Here is a 19,938-nt window from a genome sequence, read left to right on the forward strand (position 1 = left end):
AATAATTATTTCATTTTTTATGATTATTACATATTTATTTTCATTATTAATTTATTTATTTTCTTTCTCATCTGGGCAATATCTCAGGCACCTTTTGAGCTAGGAAGCTAATATTTGGACATTGCAGTGACCAAGTAATGTGGCTATCAAGGATATTTTTGATTTATTGATTAATCACTTAATCGAGTCATTATTTATTGATTAATCAATTAATTATTTAATTTTTTATTAATGCCTTATTTAATTAAATTTCTAAAAGATACATCTTCGGATGAAGCACTCGTGGTTTAGTTATGCTATTAGCCAATTGATTAAGAAAATATTTTATGATAATCTTTTCTTGATTTTGATTATGCAATTAATCAATTATTGTACACCTCTCCCTCCCAATACAGTCTCTGAGCTGCACGGTGGTATTGCCGGCCCCGGAGGCGCCCCGGCAATGCCGCGCTGTCGGATATTTAATTATTTGGCATGGGGGCGGTGTACTTTGAATGTATCTGTACTTGTTTTTGTTTTGGTCAAACCTTCCTTGGAGTTCCCTGAATCGTTTGTTTCATTGAAATCCGTTAATTAAATCTCAAGTTATAGCACAACAGACAGACACTGCTCCTTTTATAATATAGGTTATGTGTATATCTTCTTTACGTCTTTTTTTGGAGTCATTGCTACTGTCTACTAGTCGATGTTTATTACTACAGTTTGATATGTTGTTTCATGAAAGACATGGTGATTAATTTTGCCTTTGACACCGCTTTAAAATATTTTTTATTTTTTATATTTTTTTTGTTTATTTAGCACAAAATCTAATGTAATGGAAAAGTGATGTGACAATTAATGTTCTGACATATTGTCATGTCCGCAATGTTGACGTACAAAAGGCAACCCAATGTACTGACATTGGAGGAAACAAGTGGGCACATGGGGCGAGGGACAAAATGAATATGCAGTAACCCAAATACAAAGAGTTCTGCATGCTTCTTCATCCTCGTGGCAGATGCCATTAGTTTAGAGCTTTGGAGGCCACATAATCCAGAAGTTAGTGTATGCTGTGGTGCCAGCCCACAGCACAACCCAGTTCCCCATTTGACTACAAACAAAGGCCTGTCTCGTCTGAGCTCTAATTTTTCAAGAAATGACAGAGGATGGCCAGTCTGTGATGGACTTAGGAGACCAGCTTTAAATGGTCAGCCCAGGAGAGGTCATATTGAAAGGAGAGCCTGAGACATTTGAGAGACGATCTCTTGGTTTTGTGTTGAAACTTTGCCGAGGTTTGCCATGCTAGATTGAGGTTTGCCATGGTTCAAAGACGTGCTGCATTTGTCAAGCAGTATTTATTAATTTCTGGTCAACCGTGTTGCAGCTGCTGCCTGCCTTTCAGTGGAATAGGGTACTGTATGGCACAAGGTGAGGGCCATCTTCACAGAAAACAGGGTTTGCCAGATCATTTGGTCTTTTCTGAGGTTGGAATGAGACTCTGCAGTTGTCCGTCAGTAGTTTGCTTCCGACCCTGGCTGAGTCAAAGGAATGCCATGTGCTGCTTCCTTGCTTGATTTAAAGGGTAGAGCACAGACAAACTCCATATATTGGCATCTAAATGGTCTTGCCAAATGAGGAGAGAAAAATGATAACCATGAATATAGAGTCGCCAGGACCTGGAGTGCCCCAGGAAGTGATCACTTCTCCCATGCTCAGCGGCTGTTTGTCTGGTATTCTCCAATGTATTTGTCTTGCTGATGTGTGCGTGATATCGTGACAGTGTGACGAGTCAGCTCGTTCTGATATAGCCGTGGTGGTGGGTGACATGGATGAGACATGTCGAGTTAATCTTTTCATAGCGCATTAAATGTGCATTTCCCAATCGGCTTGTTACTGGATTTTGTCCCAGGTTGTGACCACAATGCCCTCATTCTTGTTTTGACTGAGGAACGGCTGGGCAAGTCAGCTCACCAGCTCACCAGTTTGCCACTGGCCCATTTGTCATCGTGAATCTGCTGAACTGTTGGGCCAGGAATTTGGAAAGTGTTCAGGGTACTGGCGATAACGTGCCCACTCTTCACACAGGACAATGTGGGATCTTTAATGTACACAAACTGCCAGCAGATGGGACACCCAGTTTAACGTCCATCCGCGGTACCGCATATGCAATGATGTCTTGGCCTGCCTCTGAATAACCAGGATGGCAATTTATAGTTTGGATGGGATGGGATGGGATTCATTCATCCATGGATGGGATGGGATTTGGATGGGATGGGAGTTTGGATGGGATGGGATGGGATGGGATGGGATGTTTGTCGTTAAAGGCGGCAAAAAGGGTTGGCGTCAGGAAGGGCATCCGGCCGTAAAACATTGCTTCAAAAAGGGGACCAAAAAACAACAACCACGGTTCCCGAAAAAGGCCAACCCCCGCTTTGCGGGGAAAAATGGCCTCTAAAGGTGGTTTTTTTATGGGATTCGACTTCAGTCTAGGCAGCTTAGAGCTTAGAGCTTAGAGGTGAGAGGTGAGCACACACCTCTCGGCTCTCCTGCCAGCCCTTTCTAGTGATAGCCATGTATTATTCAGCAGTTCTTTGGATATATGGAACATACTCCTTTCAAATTGATCGAACGGTTTCTGGATGATTATTATTATTATTATTTTTTTTTTTTACATTAATCTTTTTTTTGTACGTTTTCATCTACAGTGCATTCAGAAAGTATTCAGACCCCCTTCACTTTTTTCACATTTTGTTATGTTGCAGCCTTTTGCTGAAATCGTTTAAATTCATTTTTTCCCTCATCAAACTGCATTCAATACCCCAAAATGACAAAGAGAAAATAGGATTTTAGAAAGTTTTGCAAATTTATTAAAAAGAAAAATCCCCCCCCCCCCCCCCCCTTCCCATGCCTCCTCCCCCCGGGCCCTCTCCCTTCCACACATCTCCCTGCTCTTGGATGTTGTGTTTGTGTGCTTCCCCTTTTCTCCCCATCTTGTCTTCCGCTCCCTCTTTTTGTGTATTTTGTTTGTCTGGTCGATTTGTTTGTGAAGTAAATGTTAGCTCTTTCACGAGCCTCGATTCAGTATTTAAAAAAAAAAAAAAAAAAAAAAAAAAAAAAAATATCACTGACATAAGTATTCATACCCTTTGCTATGACACTTGAAATTTAGCTCAGGTGCCTCTTATTTCTCTTGATCATCTTTGAGATGTTTCTGCACCTTGATTGGAGTCCACCTGTGGTAAATTCAATTGATTGCACATGATTTGGAAAGGCGCACACCTGTATATATATGGTCTCACAGCTGACAATGCATATCAGAGCAAAAACCAAGCCATGAGGTCGAAGGAACTGCCTGCAGAGCTCAGAGACAGGATTGTGTCGAGGCACAGATCTGGGGAAGCCTACAAAAAAATCTCTGCTGCATTGAAGGTTCCCAAGAGCACAGTGGCCTCCATAACTCTTAAATGGAAGAAGTTTGGAACAACCAGGACTCTTCCTAGAGCTGGCCGCCCGGCCAAACTGAGCAATCGGGGGAGAAGGGCCTTGGTAATAGAGGTGACCAAGAACCCGATGGTCACTGGCTGAGCTTCAGAGATCCTGTGTGGAGATGGGAGAAACTTCCAGAAGGACAACCATCACCAACACTCCACCGATCTGGGCTTTATGGCAGAGTGGCCAGATGGAAGCCTCTCCTCAGTGAAAGACACATGAAAGCCCACAGAATCTTGTTTCTCAGTCTGAGTCCTTTAGGTGCTTTTTTGCAAACTCCAAGTGGGCTTTCATGTGTCTTTCACTGAGGAGAGGCTTCCATCTGGCCACTCTGCCATAAAGCCCAGATCGGTGGAGTGTTGCAGTGATGGTTGTCCTTCTGGAAGTTTCTCCCATCTCCACACAGGATCTCTGAAGCTCAGCCAGTGACCATCGGGTTCTTGGTCACCTCTCTTACCAAGGCCCTTCTCCCCCGATTGGTCAGTTTGGCCGGGCGGCCAGCTCTAGGAAGAGTCCTGGTTGTTCCAAACTTCTTCCATTTAAGAATTATGGAGGCCACTGTGCTCTTGGGAATCTTCAATGCAGCAGACATTTTTTTTTGTAGGCTTCCCCAGACCTGTCCCTGGACACAATCCTGTCTCTGAGCTCTGCAGACAGTTCCTTCGACCTCATGGCTTGGTTTTTGCTCTGATATGCATTGTCAGCTGTGAGACCTTATATAGACAGGTGTGTGCCTTTCCAAATCATGTCCAATCAATTGAATTTACCACAGGTGGACTGCAATCAAGGTGTAGAAACATCTCAAAGTTGATCAAGAGAAATGGGAGGCACCTGAGCTAAATTTCAAGTGTCATAGCAAAGGGTCTGAATACTTATGTCAATGTGATGTTTCAGTTTTTTCTTTTTAATAAATTTGCAAAACTTTCTAAAATTCTGTTTTCTCTTTGTCATTATGGGGTATTGAGTGTAGGTTGATGAGGGAAAAAATGAATTTAAACGATTTCAGCACAAGGCTACAACATAACAAAATGTGAAAAAGGTGAAGGGGTCTGAATACTCTCTGAATGCACTGTATAACAGCTGGTTGTCGGACATAAATGGGCAATGAAATAGCAATTTGAACTCTGTTGTGTGCAAGTGTTGTGTTCACGTTATCGTTTTGTTTTTCAGTCTCCACTCGTTAAGCAATAACATCAGTAAGATCTGGTGCCTGCTTGTTCGAGATGAAATTGTGATTGTTGTATTTTCATGCCTTCCCTCCCCACCCTCAACAGGATAGGAAAGGAGTAGGTGTACAGGCCAACATTTCCAACAGAATAGCTGCTGCTGATTTCTTGTGTTAAAGACCACGGTGAAACTAAAAATGTTGGTACGTTCATGAATGATGTGGAACTAATGAATGTTGTATTGAAGTGTTACCAATAATACAAGAATTTGATCCAGTCTCTTGTGTTGTGCTTGACTGTCGATGAGACGTGTTGTGCTTGATGGGCCTATGGTTTTCTATCTCAAGCTGCTGATTTTGATGTATTTCTTGCGCAGTTACAAAATGGACCTTTTTTGCATTTAGCACTTTTCTTCCAATTAAACTATTATTTGGACACTTCCTCTTCAATGGTCTTTCTGACTCTGGAAAATTATTTATCACTGACTTCACCCTTTGTCGTAACATCCTTCATCGTTCAGATAGGCAGGCAACACTTGGTCAAACACTTGGAGTAAATGTCTTTCAAACCTGACAAATCTCTCTCACTCTGTCTATCTGAATAGATGATCTGGAGGACCCTCTCATCTACATACCAAACAATCCTCAATCTTATTGAAGTTTCGTCACTAAAAAGTTTTTGAACTTTGTAATCAGCCATGGTCTTTCTTGGGCCAACCACACATCTAAGTTTGCTTCCAAAGCCAGTCATCGACTAGGCATTCTCCATCGTGTGAAGTCCTTCCTTGGCACACCTGAACACCTGAACACCTACAAGGCCTTCATCTGCAGCTTTATGGAGTGCTGCTCTCCCCTCTGTGCTGGCTCCCCTGTCTCATATATTGCTCAGCCTGACACTGGAAACCAAGACCTTCAGGATTAATGGAATCTCCCATGATGAACCTGAGTTTATGGGCCTCACTTTCCCATCACAGAGAGATCCGTGATCTCCGTCTTACATGCCTGCGTTTCCGTTCTGGTCTTGGACCCTCTGCCCTTTCTGTACTGCCCCCATCCCCATATCCCCCTCTCTGGTTTCTGCACAACCAGTAATCCCCTTCTGGATGAACTCCCAAAATCTAAACTCACTGCTCACCTACACTCATTCATTTATCTCCCCCCCTCCCCTACACTTGTTGAATCAATTTGCTCGGTCTCTTTTTCTCCTTCCAGGGCTTCAAGAAAACTCGTACCCATAATCTGAGATCCCCCACCCACAACCATGATCATTCTTGTTTTAACTCCCATTAACCCACCCCAAAGCCTACCTCTTTCCAGTTTTTCCTTCCACTTCTGTGATTAAGAGTTTGCCACTTTATCTCTTTTCTTAACCCCTGTGTCCTCCCTTTCTCTCATTCTTCCCTGTCCCTTATTTTTTTTAACTCCCCCTATTTGTCACTCAGTCCTGCTGTTGGTGTTCCTCTGCTCGCTCTTTTTTTTTTTTCTATTATTTTTGTTCTGTTGTGCTCTAGCTCCTCAATATTCTCGACACTGGATACAAAAATATCTTATCCGTCCAATGAAGCTTTCCCGGTGTGTACCCAGGTTTAGAATAGGTACACCGTATCCCTGCATGTCGTAAGAGGCGACTAAAAGGGTTGGCGTCAGGAAGGGCATCCGGCCATAAAAACATTGCCTCAAAAAGAGAACCATGACAATAACAACTACATATGGGCAGGGTACAGCCCGAAGTACCCCGTGGGGGACCCCACTCCCTCTCGTCAAAACTCAAGGTGGGGAACCCGATCGAAGCAAGGGTGGAAATCACTCCATTTATGACGACGAAACGTCTGATGCCCGACGTGCAGATCGGTTTCTGAGGTTTGGGACATGGAATGTCGGGACAATGGCAGGGAGATCAGGAGAAGTGGTGGAAGTATTGGTCAGAAGAAGAGTGGACATATGTTCTGTGCAGGCGACGAGATGGAAGGGAAGTGGTGTGAGAATGGTGAAGGGTAGGCTGGGACAGAAATACAAGTTTGTGTGGCAAGGGTGCCCAGAAGGCGTGAATGGTGTTGGTGTCCTGTTTTCTGTGGAGTTTGTAGACAGTGTGGTGAGTGTGACGAGAGTGAGTGAAAGGTTGATGGTGAAAATGATGATTGGAAAGCTCTTGGTGAACGTCATCGCGGGATATGCTCCGCAGGTTGGCCGGAGCGATGAAGAGAAGGACAAGTTCTGATGTGCAATAGAGAAGCTGATGGAAAACGTGAAAGATGAGGAAGTTGTTGTGATAAGAGGAGACCTAAATGGACATGTGTGGAGGTGTATGGACGGTTTTGAGGGAGTTCATGGGGGTTACGGATATGGTGTGAGACATGGAGAAGGTGAAAGGATTTTGGAGTTTGCTGATGGAGCTGATGTGTTGATTTGTAATACTCAGTTCCAGAAAGAGGATAATAAGCTTGTTACAAACACGTCAGGTGGGTCGACGACAACCGTTGATTACCTGCTGGTGCGTAGGTGAGATAGGGGGCACCTCCGGGACACAAAGGTGATCCCAGGGGAGGAGGCTGTTTCACAGCACCACTTGGTTGTCTGCGACATAAGGGTTGAAGGTGCGAGGAGAGCTCGGTGGGTGAAGTACCAAACGAGAATGAAGGTGTGGAGGTTGAAAGAGGTGACAGTGAGGGAGGCATTAAAAGAGAGGCTGAGCATGGTAGAGGATGATGTGGTTGAGCTTGAAAGTGGTTGGATGTCAATGAAAGATAGTCTGTTGGGAGCCGTTGGTGAGGTATGTGGATGGACAAAAGGACCACCGAGGCACTCGTAAACATGGTGGTGGGATGATGAAGTTGGAAATAAGATTGACGAGAAGAGGAAGGAGTTCAAGGAGTGGCAGAAGGCGAAGGGTATGGGGGCAGACAAGGCAGAGCATGAAAGTTATAAGGCAGCCAAGAAGGCTGCAAAGAGGTAGCAAAGGTGCAGGAGGCATGTAGGAAAATGTTAGGAGAACGCTTGGATTTGGAAGAGGGCCAGAGAGCGGTATTCAGGATTGCAAAGCAGATAGCGAAAGAGGTGTGATGTGATGGGGGTGAGTTGCTTGAAGGATGAAGTGGGACAAATCGTTGTGGACCCAGATGGAATTAAAGGAAGATGCAAGAGATATATGGAAATACTGTTGAATGCAGAGAATGAATGGGATGGCAACATAGAGAGTAACCCAGCTTTAGGACCGGCAGAGAAGATAACCGAGAAGGAAATTGAGGAAGCGATAAAAGCAAGGAAGAGTAGAAAAGCGGGAGGGCCGACGGGAGTTGTGGGAGATATGTTGAAGGCAGCGGGAAAATGGGGTGTGAAGAGAATGACAGAGATCTGCAATCTGGTGGTGAAAGAAGGCCGCATTCCAGTGGATTTGGAACTGAGTCCCCTCGTCCCTCTATACAAGGGGAAAGGTGACCCTCTGGACTGTGGATCGTATCGAGCGATAAAGTTATTGGAGCATGGAATGAAGGTATTGGAAAGGGTGTTGGAGAGGAGGATGAGGAAGAAAGTGAAGATTGACGAAATGCAGTTTGGATTTATGCCAGGAAGAGGAACGACAGACATGCTTTTTATTGTGAGGCAGTTGCAGGAGAAGTACATGGAGAACAAAGAAGTTGTTTCTTGGGTTTGTTGATCTGGAGAAAGCATTCGATGGGGTTCCACGTGAAGTAGTGACATGGGCATTGAGGAAGTTAGGAGTGGAGGAATGGTTGATCAGAGTTGTGCTGGCAATGTACAAAAGAGCGCGCACAGCTGTAAGGACGAAGGACGGGAACAGTGGTGAGTTTGAGGTGAAGGTGGGAGTGCATCAGGGGTCGGTACTAAGTCCACAACTGTTTGTAGCTGTGATGGAGGTGCTGGCTCAGAACGTAAAGGAGAGTTTACCGTGGGAGTTGTTGTATGCAGATGATCTGGTGTTGATAGCAGAAAGTATGGATGGACTGAAGGAGAAGATGAATAAGTGGAAGGCATGTATGGAGACAAAAGATTTGAAGGTAAATATCGGAAAAACGAAGGTGATGGCAAGTGGTAAAGCACGTGGTGAGGTGGAAAGAACTGGGAAGTGGCCATGTGCTGTGTGCAGGAAGGGTGTCGGAGTGAATTCCATTCAATGTACAATGTGCGCTGAGTGGGTTCATCAAAAATGTCGTGGTTTGATAGGGTCATTAACCAGTGTGGCAGCTACATTCGAGTGTGAGGTGTGCACAGAGGGAGCTGCAGATGGAGGAAATGTTGAGTTGGATCTTGAAGATTGCGTGAAGCTGGAAAGTGTGAAAATATTTTTTCCCAGGAGACATGCTGAAGGGAGAAGGTGGATCAGACTCAGCAACGGTTGCGAGAGTGAGATGTGCATGGAAGAAGTTTCGGGAACTGAGTGGCGTGCTGACGAGGAGGGGAGTGTCGTTGAAGCTGAAGGGAAAGGTGTATGCTGCATGTGTGAGAAGTGTTATGATTTATGGGAGCGAGATATGGGTAATGAACATAGAGCAGCAACGAAGGCTGGAAAGGGTGGAAATGCGAATGGTTCGGTGGATGTGTGGAGTATCGTTGAGAGAGAGGAAGACAAATATTGAATTGCGAAAGATGATGGGAACAGAGCCTGTGATGGATGCTGTGAAGAGAAACAGTTTGAGATGGTTTGGTCATGTGTTGGGGAAGGATGAAAGTGACTGGTTGAGAAGAGTGATGTAAATGAATGTAGAATGAAGTGGAGAACGGGGAAGACCGAGAAAGACTTGGCTAAAGATGGTCGAAGAAGAAATGCGGGCAAGGGGGTTAACAAGGGGAGATGCAGAAAATAGGGCAAAATGGAGAAGATTGTCATGGGGACCGCAAGGCTAACCCCCGCTCTAGCAGGGAAAATGGCCTTAAAATGCATGTTGTTGTTTTGTCCAATGAAGCTTGCTGATCTTGCGTTCTTCAAATCCAGCCTGTTACGTCCTGATCCGTTCAGGCTCTTCCACAAGCCTTCTTGACTGTATACAAAAAAAAATGCCACTGTTTGTTTTCCATTTGTATGCATGATTTTGCTAATTGCTCTACTTCTTTTTTGAGCCAGACCGAATTTTCTCCATCGAAGCAAAATCAACGATGCATTAAATTAAGTTCCAGTTTACATCCCATGCTTTTCATAGCTCTGAGGAAATTAAAAGATTTGCAGGATATTTTCAGTCATGATCAAAACCATTTTTGACTGTTGAAAACTTATTTACAAATATCTGCCCATAATGTTATCTAAAGCGTTTTTCATAAATGGCCTACAATAATGCCCTTCGAAGGATTCTCGGAACAAGTGCAACTTGAAGTTGAAATTTAATCCCTCCCATGATCCCGTATTTCAAGCAAATCTCAGAAGACTCCTCAGAAGATGCTGCAGATCATTATTTATGAACAGCATTGATCGATGGTGCTGCTGTCTCAGCTGGGTCGGTTTTACACCGATAATGTATGCTGAGACACCGACAATAGATGCTTTTGCTTGGAAAGAATGACGCATTCCATGAAAATAGATTGTTGATGTAACATGTACAAATTTTTTTTTTTTTTTTTTTATACTGAATCGAGGCTCGTGAAAGAGCTAACATTGACTTCACAAACAAATCAACCAGACAAACAAAATATATAAAAAGAGGGAGCGGAAGACAAGATGGGGAGAGAAGGGGAAGCACACAAACACAGCATTTGAGAGCAGAGAGATGTGTGGAAGGGAGAGGGCTTTGGGGGGGGGGGGGGGGGGGAGGGAGAAGTATAAAACACAAGGACACCAAGGACTTCCAGGACAGAAGTTGGTATTTCAAAAAAGTGGAATTGGGGTGAAATTAGCGGGGGTAGAAAAGATCAAGGTTTTGGATGGGGGAAGATAAGAGATGGTGGTGAACAGCTGATTTAAAGGCCTGGAGGGTGGAGTGGGATTGAAGAGAGTGAGGGAGTTTGTTCCAGAGGTGGGAGAAAAGAGGAATGAAGGAGTGAAGGTGAGCAGAGAGTCTTGATTTTGGCAGTTTGACCATTGAAATTCATACCAATGGTGTATCTTTGGTCACATGACCTTTTTGTGTTAATATTTTTTAAATAATTGCTATTGTTGGAACAGTAACAAGTACTTTATGGATAAGCCTGGTATTGGTTTAAAGGTTAAGATGGCTGGCTTAAGGTCTTCGGGTGTTGAGTGTGTGCCCCTATGAACCGCCTTTAGAGGCACCGTGGTCCCCTTTTTTGAAGCAGTTTTACAGCCGGATGCCCTTCCTACCGCCAACACTGTTAGTCGCCTCTTGCGACACAGGGAATTACCAGCGAACTGGTACTCAATTTGCGGACCTCGGACCTTAATTCAGCGATCGACCGGGATTCAAACCCAAGATTCGAGGATCCCAAGCCGACACCCTAACCGCTAAGCCAACACCAGGCTTGAGGTGTGTGACCCCTATCTTTCTGTTAAATAACACCAGGTGGGTTGACTCAGCCTGTCATCCTTCCGAGGTCAACAAAACGAGTACCAGCGTACTGGGAATAGGTGGCACAATCGGCAATGACGATGATGCAACCAGCAGCCACATGCTGCATATGAAATGATGAGTGATGACGTCAGGAATTTGTGCTTTGATGGGATTCCGAAGGACCATGTTTATGGAACACCCAATATGTGTCGTGTTTAACTAGCCGGACAATATTGATCATTACAGGGAATGCAACACAAAGTGAACCCTCCACCTTTCAATCGCCGCACAAGAATTCATCGTTTGCTCTTCACGTCCTTCATGGGAAAGGCACTATTAAGCTGAAATTTGTTTTTGTGTTTTCCTCAATAGTTTAAGTGGAGGCAATTTTACCCTGATTAGACATGAAAAACATGCAACATGTTTGGCTACCGTTAAATAACTCACAAATGCAATACTTGGGTGTTTCCACATCGATTACGAGGAAATGTAGTTCCTGCTTAATAGTTCATTCTTTTATGAAATGATTGAAGTGTGGGAGGGTGTCGGGCATGATGGGGCAGGAGGAAGAAATTATCTGATCTTGGAAGTCTGTTTTTGATATTTTTGTTTCCACTTGATTCTTGTTTATCCATTTGAAGGAATTTTTTTTTCATGGTTCTGAATGGTTATTATTACCCTCGCCGAGGAGAGGTTATTGCATTTGGGTTTGTTTGTCTGTTTGTCTTTATTTGCCTGCACAGAATAAATATGATTTTCTCTGCAACTGTTGGTCCGATTGAGAGGAAATTTTCACCATAGGTGCAACTCCACCTGTAGAATTTCTAATGATAATTATGACGTCATAGGTCACGTTTTTCGGCCGCCATATTGGAAAAACCGAAAAACTTTGCACCTCTATCTCAAAGCGCTGAATAGAAAAAAATTGAGACATGGCTCTGTAAAGAACTCCACGGGGAATAAAATATGTTGATGATGATGTCATAGCAGGGAGTCGTTCCATTATGACGAGTCATACTCCATTATGACGTCATAATTCGACAAGCACAAAACTTCATCTGATCAAGATGAAATTTCTTGAGCATAATCTAGGAATAAATTGGTTTAGAAAAAATATATAATGACGTCATCGGTCACGTGGTTCAGCCGCCATATTTGTTTTAACACAGCCTTAAAAACCTCTAAATACATCCTGGCGAGGGTTTGCAATCTCTGATTGCTCTTTTTCTTGTTTGGTGATTGTTGTGCACTTGACTTGTGATATAAGGTTATTGTTGTGCACCTTAATTACACATCTCATCAGAAAAAGGTGAAGATTAGAAAGTCACAACCATAGGGAAATAGAGGAAAACCTGTCCAGAAAACGATTTTGTGCAAGTTTTCTGGTGTATGCCGTAAGACAGACAAGCGAGCACCAGCATTTGGGAAGGAATGCTGCCTTTTTTGCCAAGCCTTTTTTGCAGTACCCGGGACAATAACGTTAGGCGAGAGCCCAAACCTGAAAATGCTGGAGACCAAAGCTGAAATTGGAAAAACAATATAGCCTATTTTACTCCAGGGGGTCCCAGGATTATCCACCCAAAATTTCGTTGCGATCGGTTGAGCCGTTTTTGAGGTACCTGGGAACGGATGGATGGATGGACGGACAGACGGACGGACATTTGGTGAATTGTAGTACGAAGATAAACAGCATTAGCGACTGTTTAAAAAGCTAATCATATGTGTTTTATAATATTTTACAAGCCCGGCTACACTGCTAGACTTTCGGTCTTGTTGTCTTTTTAGCCTTAGTATATCATCTGCTGTTGGCCTAATGGTTGGGGCGGCGGGCTTGGGATCCTAAGGTGCTGAGTTTGAATCCCGTTGAATTAACGCCAGGTGAGGTTGACTCGGCCTGTCATTCCTTCCGAGGTCGGCAAAATGAGTACCACATAACTGCTTATCGAGGCATTGCATCAGCGACAGAAAAATGATGCAAGCAGCAGCCTTAAGATTAACAGTTCATCCAAAAAGTGTCTCACAACGTTCCACCAAAGTTGTGTATTGCTCGCGTAGTGGTGTCTATGAAGTACAGACTGTCCTGCAGAGAGTGCGGCATGTAGCATCACACTGTGGATTAATTACTTGTTTGCACTTTGACCTCTGTGGCTAGAAGCGTCACTTCGGTTATCTTCCCTTTCCAATTCCCTGGTTCATGTGATTGGTGCAGATGTTGTGGTGTTTAGGAAGCATCTTCCTGGGTCGTCCATCTGGGTCTGACTGAACAACTTAATTTGTTCTGACATCCTGATAAGTCGCGCGTTGTGATCCTTTGCGGCAGATAACGTCCAACCATGCAGCACCTGTGTATATCTACCTTTGTACTACCAACAGACTGTTAGTTCTTTGCTGGGGGACGAAGACTAGTTTGTAGAAATGATGTATTTTCCTCTTTGAGCATGTCACATCAGCACAGCAGTGACAACGAAATTATTATTTGATAGAATGGTTCTTCACATGGCTGCAGGTAAAATAGAATAGACTCAGTAAGTTAAATAGTTATATCTGTCTCTAAAGCTCATGCCAGGAGGTTATACCTTGCACCTGGGTGGTGGGAGGGGAGGGATGAGTGTTAAGAAAAAATGATAAAAATGGATTCAAGATGCTGCTTTTCCTGCTTCTTGAAACTTTTGCTCAAGATGTTGTCGATCAAGGTGTCATCTTCTGTGGTTGGTTAAAAATTGCTACACTGGAGTCTCATTGACTGCTTTGTCTGGTTCTGTTATTCCGTGTTTTTGGTAATAATGTTCATGGGTAATATCCCTGGCACCATGAATACAAATTCCTGCCCTCACCAGCAGGGGGCATTGCATCAGCAGCACAGCCGTGCCCTTGGGCAACGAAGAACGAAATTCCTGCCCTCACCAGCAGGGGGCATTGCATCAGCAGCGCAACAGTGCCCTTGGGCAACGAAGAACGAAATTCCTGCCCTCACCAGCAGGGGGCATTGCATCAGCAGCACAGCCGTGCCCTTGGGCAACGAAGAACGAAATTCCTGCCCTCACCAGCAGGGGGCATTGCATCAGCAGCACAGCCGTGCCCTTGGGCAACGAAGAACGAAATTCCTGCCCTCACCAGCAGGGGGCATTGCATCAGCAGCACAGCCGTGCCCTTGGGCAACAAAGAACGAAATTCCTGCCCTCACCAGCAGGGGGCATTGCATCAGCAGCACAGCCGTGCCCTTGGGCAACGAAGAACGAAATTCCTGTAATTTATCATTTATCCCTTTACTCATGCAACCTGAAACACTATTAACTTTATATCAGCCTGGCACTTGCTGGTATGCTTACCTCCGGTACCAATTACCACTTCCAGACCACCATGTGCCATGCTCTAGGATTGCTCCTTGCATTATATAATCGTTATTTTCATCATTCATCCCAATCTTTTATGTTAAACTGCATCTGCCCATCTTTTGCCCTATCTATGAAAGTTTCGAAATTTTCTTGAATCTGATCAACACCCTCTGATACTATTTATCAAATCTTCAACACCCTCTGATACTATTTACCAAATCTTCAACACCCTCTGATACTATTTACCAAATCTCAAAACTTTGTCATCCTCAAATTTTGAAAGCTGACCCTTAACCCCACTGTCCAAATCATTGATGTAAATTATGAATAATAACATTCCAGAACTGATCCCTGAGGTACCCCACTACTTGCATCTTCTCCCATTCCCACTCTTTGCTTCTTGCCATCAAGCCAGTTTCCAATACAGTTTGGTATTCCAACAACGATTCCACAAGGCCCTCACTTTAGCCAACAGCCTTCTATGTACTACTTTATCAAGTGTTTTTTGGAAGTCTAGATATATTAAATCCACTGTAATTCCCTCATCCACCCAGTCAAACTACTTCCGAGAACTTGAACAAAAAATTGGTAAACGACCTCAATTTAGTAAATCCGTGCTGGTTACCTTTAATTAGCTTGAATTTATTCAAAGTAGAAAAACCAGCTCCATATGAGAGCTGCCATGGGGCAAAGGGCATGGTGTGTGTGTGTCTGTCTGTGTGTCTGGGTGTGTCTGTGTCTGTCTGGGTGTGTCTGTGTCTGTATCTGTCTGTGTCTGTCTGGGTGTGTGCGTCTGTCTGGGTGTGTCTGCGTCTGTCTGGGTGTGTCTGTCTGTCTGGGTGTGTCTGTGTCTGTATCTGTCTGTGTCTGAATCTGTCTGTGTCTGTCTGGGTGTGTCTGTGTCTGTGTCTGCCTGGGTGTGTCTGTGTCTGTGTCTGTCTGGGTGTGTCTGTCTGTGTAGTTGTTATATTTGTATTCAGTCCTTGTTGCACTAATTGTGCATTTTTACATTCACTTAGCCTATGAATCTGAAGACTCGGTCATGTTGTAATCCACTAATATTATTACTAATATTTATTTGTAATAATGTTAGTTATTACAAACAAACCAGTTAGTAATTAAGTAATTAAGCCTAGTTAGTTAGTAACCCATGTGGTAATTAAGCCTCTCCCTATAGTATAGACTATAGAGGAAGGCTTATTGCTGTTGTAGGATTTGTTTGTACAATTATTATAATTGGCCCCAATTTTTATTGGCCCCAGTGTTTCCGAGACCTCTTGGAATACTAAACCGTCATTTAGAAAAATTATTTATTTTTTCTTCCTTGCACTTCCACTCCAAATTTCCGAGTTGTATCTTGGAGCTGGCTGGGACTTTCGGAATGAAATTTACAACAATAATGTGACTACAAAGTATTCAATATGACATTTTTCTGACCTTGACCTAATTTTAAGGTCATGACATATTATAGACATTTTAACATTTTCATCATAACTCGACTGAAGTATGTCCGATCGGAACAAAATTTTCCTCGCTAGATAGCTTAAAGCAAGGTGCATTTATGCTTTATTTACATCACACCATTCCAAGTTGGAGGTCACGGTCTTGCACCCCTAGGCGTGCTCCACTGTTTAGGTTTTTATGTCTCTGCTAACGAGGTCGCTGGAGGCATTATGTTTTCGGGTTGTCCGTCCGTCTGGCTGTCTGTCCGTCCATCCATCCTGTGATAGGTTTTTGTTACCGCGATAACTTAAGAACGGCTGAAGGGATCTAAGTAAAATTGAATGCAAAGATGCACTAATTAGATTTCGGCATGAAGATGTCAAAGGTCAAAGGTCAGGGGGATATATTTCAAACAGGATCTATACTCTCCATGCAAAAACATCATACCATTTGCTAAAGATCATTGTGGCCTACCTAGAGGCCTAGAAAGTTGAGGCGGCTTGGGTCTGTTGGTCTGTGGGGGACACGATAAGCATAGAATGCCCCAAGTACATCGGGTTTCCTCCAAATTTCTTTCAGTTTAGTGTTAAACAACAGTATCGTGACTCTTTTGGAAAGTAATCATAAGATGGGTAGAATTGATTGGTTTGTGGTTTTAATTATCTTTACTTCCTGTAGGTGAGCCAACGAAATGCCACGATAAGCTATTTGATTTACACACCTTAACACAGAGTTCGTCTGAGGTGGAAACCCCCTTGGGGAGGTGGGGGGAGGCAAGTGAAGTTGCTCCAATCTCAATCATGTGACCCTTAGCCCCCTCTGTCAAGCTTGGTTGAGATTGGGTGAGTAACAACCAAATGTACCAAATGGTCAGACAGACAGACACCAAATTGGGGGTTTTTAGTGTGACGTTTCCTATCCGTTCCTCAACATCTCCCCGTCTTCTCCAGTCAAACTATATCAGGTCTATATTTCCGTAATTCCTCACTGGATCCTTTCGTCCTTTGTTAAATAATGCTGCTACATTTGCTCCTCTCCGATCCTCCGCTACGTGTCCTGACTCCAATGAGCTGTTATAATATTGGACGCATATTATCTGGCTTTGGAGCTTTGCTTTTTCATACTCCATTCTTCCTTGGGTCTCCTAAAAGCCCTTTACTCCCTGTCCTCTACCCTCAGCTATTGGTAATTCCTCTGACTATTCCTGTGTAAATATTGAAGGAAAATAACTTGGGTAAGCTTGAAATCTCACTTTCAACTTCAACCCATCTCCGTGCTATTCCTCAATTGGTCAAAACTTCTCTGAACGTGTTATTTACTCCTTGCTATTATGTTTATTCTTTTTGGCCATGCTCACTTCCTATCTATTTTTTTTGGCTTTCTGTGTTTTCATAACTAGCAGCTCTGTTTACCTCCGGCACGAAGGTGGAATGGAGGTTGTTTTCATCCTTGTTACTTGCCGGAAAAGAAAAGAAAAAGTGAAAAGGTTCCGGCAAGTATGTTGATCGGTTGGTTTGTCTTTGTTTGTTTGTCTGTTTGTGCACAGCACTACGTCTACATCGTTGCACCTAGAATCGCCAAACTTTACACACATATGTGTCTTGCCCTGGAATAGACTGTGCCCAATTTTTAACTCTCGGCCCAAGGCCTCCATTATGACGTCATAATTCGATAATTCGACAAGTACAAAACTTCATCCAATCAAGATGCAATTTCTTGAGTGACATGACGGCATAAACTGGTGGAGAAATAAAAATGATGACGTCATCGGTCACGTGGTTCGGCCGCCATCTTGGAAAAACCGAAAAAAATTGCACCTCCATATCTCCAAAAGTGCTGAATAGGAAAAAATTGAGACATGGCTCATTGTAAAGAACTCTCCATGGGGAATAAAATATGTCAATGATGTCATAGGTGCCTCCAATATGACGTCATAATTCGACAAGTACAAAACTTCATCCGATCAAGATGAAATTTCTTGAGCATAATCTAGGAATAAATTAGTTTAGAAAACAAATAATGATGTCATCGGTCACGTGGTTTGGCCGCCATCTTGTAAAAACCGAAAAACTTTGCACCTCTATATCTCCGAAAGTGCTGAATAGAAAAAACTGAGACATCGCTCATTGTAAAGAACTCTCCATGGGGAATAAAATGTTAATGATGTCATAAGTGCGTCCATTATGATGTCATAATTTGGCAAGTACAAAACTTCATCCGATCAAGATGAAATTTCTTGGCCATAATCTAGGAATAAATTAGTTTAGAAAACAAATAATGATGACGTCATCGGTCACGTCGTTCGGGCGCCATATTGGAAAAACCGAAAAACTTTGCACCTCCATATCTCCAAAAGTGCTGAATAGAAAAAATTGAGACGGCCTATTGTAAAGAACTCTCCATTGAGAAGAAAATGTGTTAATGATGATGTCATTGGTGCCTCCATTATGACGTCATAATTCGACAAGTACAAAACTTCATCCGATCAAGATGCAATTTCTTGAGCGCCATGTCGGCATAAACTGGTGTTGAAAAACACTAATGATTACATCATCGGTCACGTGGTTCGGCCGCCATATTTGTCCAAAATGGCCGATAAAAAGTGCATTCCGGCAAGTCCTCGGTCTCTGACCGATTTTTCATCTGTTTGTTTGTTTGTCTTTCTGTGAACAAGATATCTCAAAAGGTTGTGGATGGATTCAGACGAAATTTGATAGAGAGGTAGGGCGTGTGACATGGACGAAATGATTAGATTTCGGTGAAGATCTGAATATGGATTCGGATATGAGAATTTTTTTTTTTTTAAAGTGATTCTTCACAATTGAGAGATAAGGCTAAAACCAGCATATAATGTAGCAGGATATCTCAAAAAGTTATGGATGGATTTGGACGAAACTTGGTGGAGAGGTTGGGTGTGTGACAAGAACGAATCGATTCGATTTTGGTGAAGATCAGAACATGAATATGGATGCGAGAATTATTTAATTTTTAACTGATTCTTCACCATTGGGAGATGGGGCCAAAACGATATTTCGCACGATATCTCAAAAAGTTGTGGATGGGTTTGGAGAAAACTTGGTGGACAGGTCGGGTGTCTGACAAGAAAGAATTGGTTCGATTGGAAAGAACTCTCTCCATTCCCCCATGTCATTCTCTCTATTCTCTCCATTCCCCCATGGCCTTCTCTCCACTCTCTCCATTCCCTCATGTCATTCTCTCCACTCTCTCCATTCCCCCATGTCATTCTCTCCACTCTCTCCATTCCCCCATGTCATTCTCTCTATTCTCTCCATTCCCCCATGGCCTTTTATCCACTCTCTCTATTCCCCCATGTCATTCTCTCTATTCTCTCCATTCCCCCATGGCCTTCTCTCCACTCTCTCCATTCCCCCATGGCTTTCTATCCACTCTCTCCATTCCCCCATGTCATTCTCTCTATTCTCTCCATTCCCCCATGGCCTTTTATCCACTCTCTCCATTCCCCCATGTCATTCTCTCTATTCTCTCCATTCCCCCATGGCCTTCTCTCCACTCTCTCCATTCCCCCATGGCCTTCTCTCTATTCTCTCCATTCCCCCATGGCCTTCTATCCACTCTCTCCATTCCCCCATGGCCTTCTCTCCACTCTCTCCATTCCCCCATGGCCTTCTCTCCACTCTCTCCATTCCCCCATGGCCTTCTATCCACTCTCTCCATTCCCCCATGGCCTTCTCTCCACTCTCTCCATTCCCCCATGGCCTTCTCTCCACTCTCTCCATTCCCCCATGGCCTTCTATCCACTCTCTCCATTCCCCCATGGCCTTCTCTCCACTCTCTCCATTCCCCCATGGCCTTCTATCCACTCTCTCCATTCCCCCATGGCCTTCTCTCCACTCTCTCCATTCCCCCATGGCCTTCTCTCTATTCTCTCCATTCCCCCATGGCCTTCTCTCCACTCTCTCCATTCCCCCATGGCTTTCTATCCACTCTCTCCATTCCCAATGTCATTCTCTCTATTCTCTCCATTCCCCCATGGCCTTTTATCCACTCTCTCCATTCCCCCATGGCCTTCTCTCTATTCTCTCCATTCCCC

The 19,938-nt window shown here is 43.7% G+C and overlaps 1 protein-coding gene across 1 annotated transcript in view; it reads left to right on the forward strand.

The window, feature by feature from the left end:
• The window catches only part of LOC137436481 (neuroplastin), a 105,283-nt gene extending 100,372 nt beyond the window's left edge, over positions 1–4,911 (forward strand). The window contains exon 7 of the mRNA XM_068130311.2: positions 4,743–4,911. Coding sequence (XP_067986412.1) covers positions 4,743–4,747 — 5 coding nt within the window. The 3' untranslated portion in view covers positions 4,748–4,911. The remainder of the gene's footprint in view (positions 1–4,742) is intronic.
• The last annotated feature ends 15,027 nt before the right edge of the window (positions 4,912–19,938 follow it).

This window comes from Myxine glutinosa, chromosome 11 (assembly GCF_964187855.1).
Source record: "Myxine glutinosa chromosome 11, kmMyxGlut1.1, whole genome shotgun sequence".
Lineage (NCBI taxonomy): Eukaryota > Metazoa > Chordata > Myxini > Myxiniformes > Myxinidae > Myxine > Myxine glutinosa.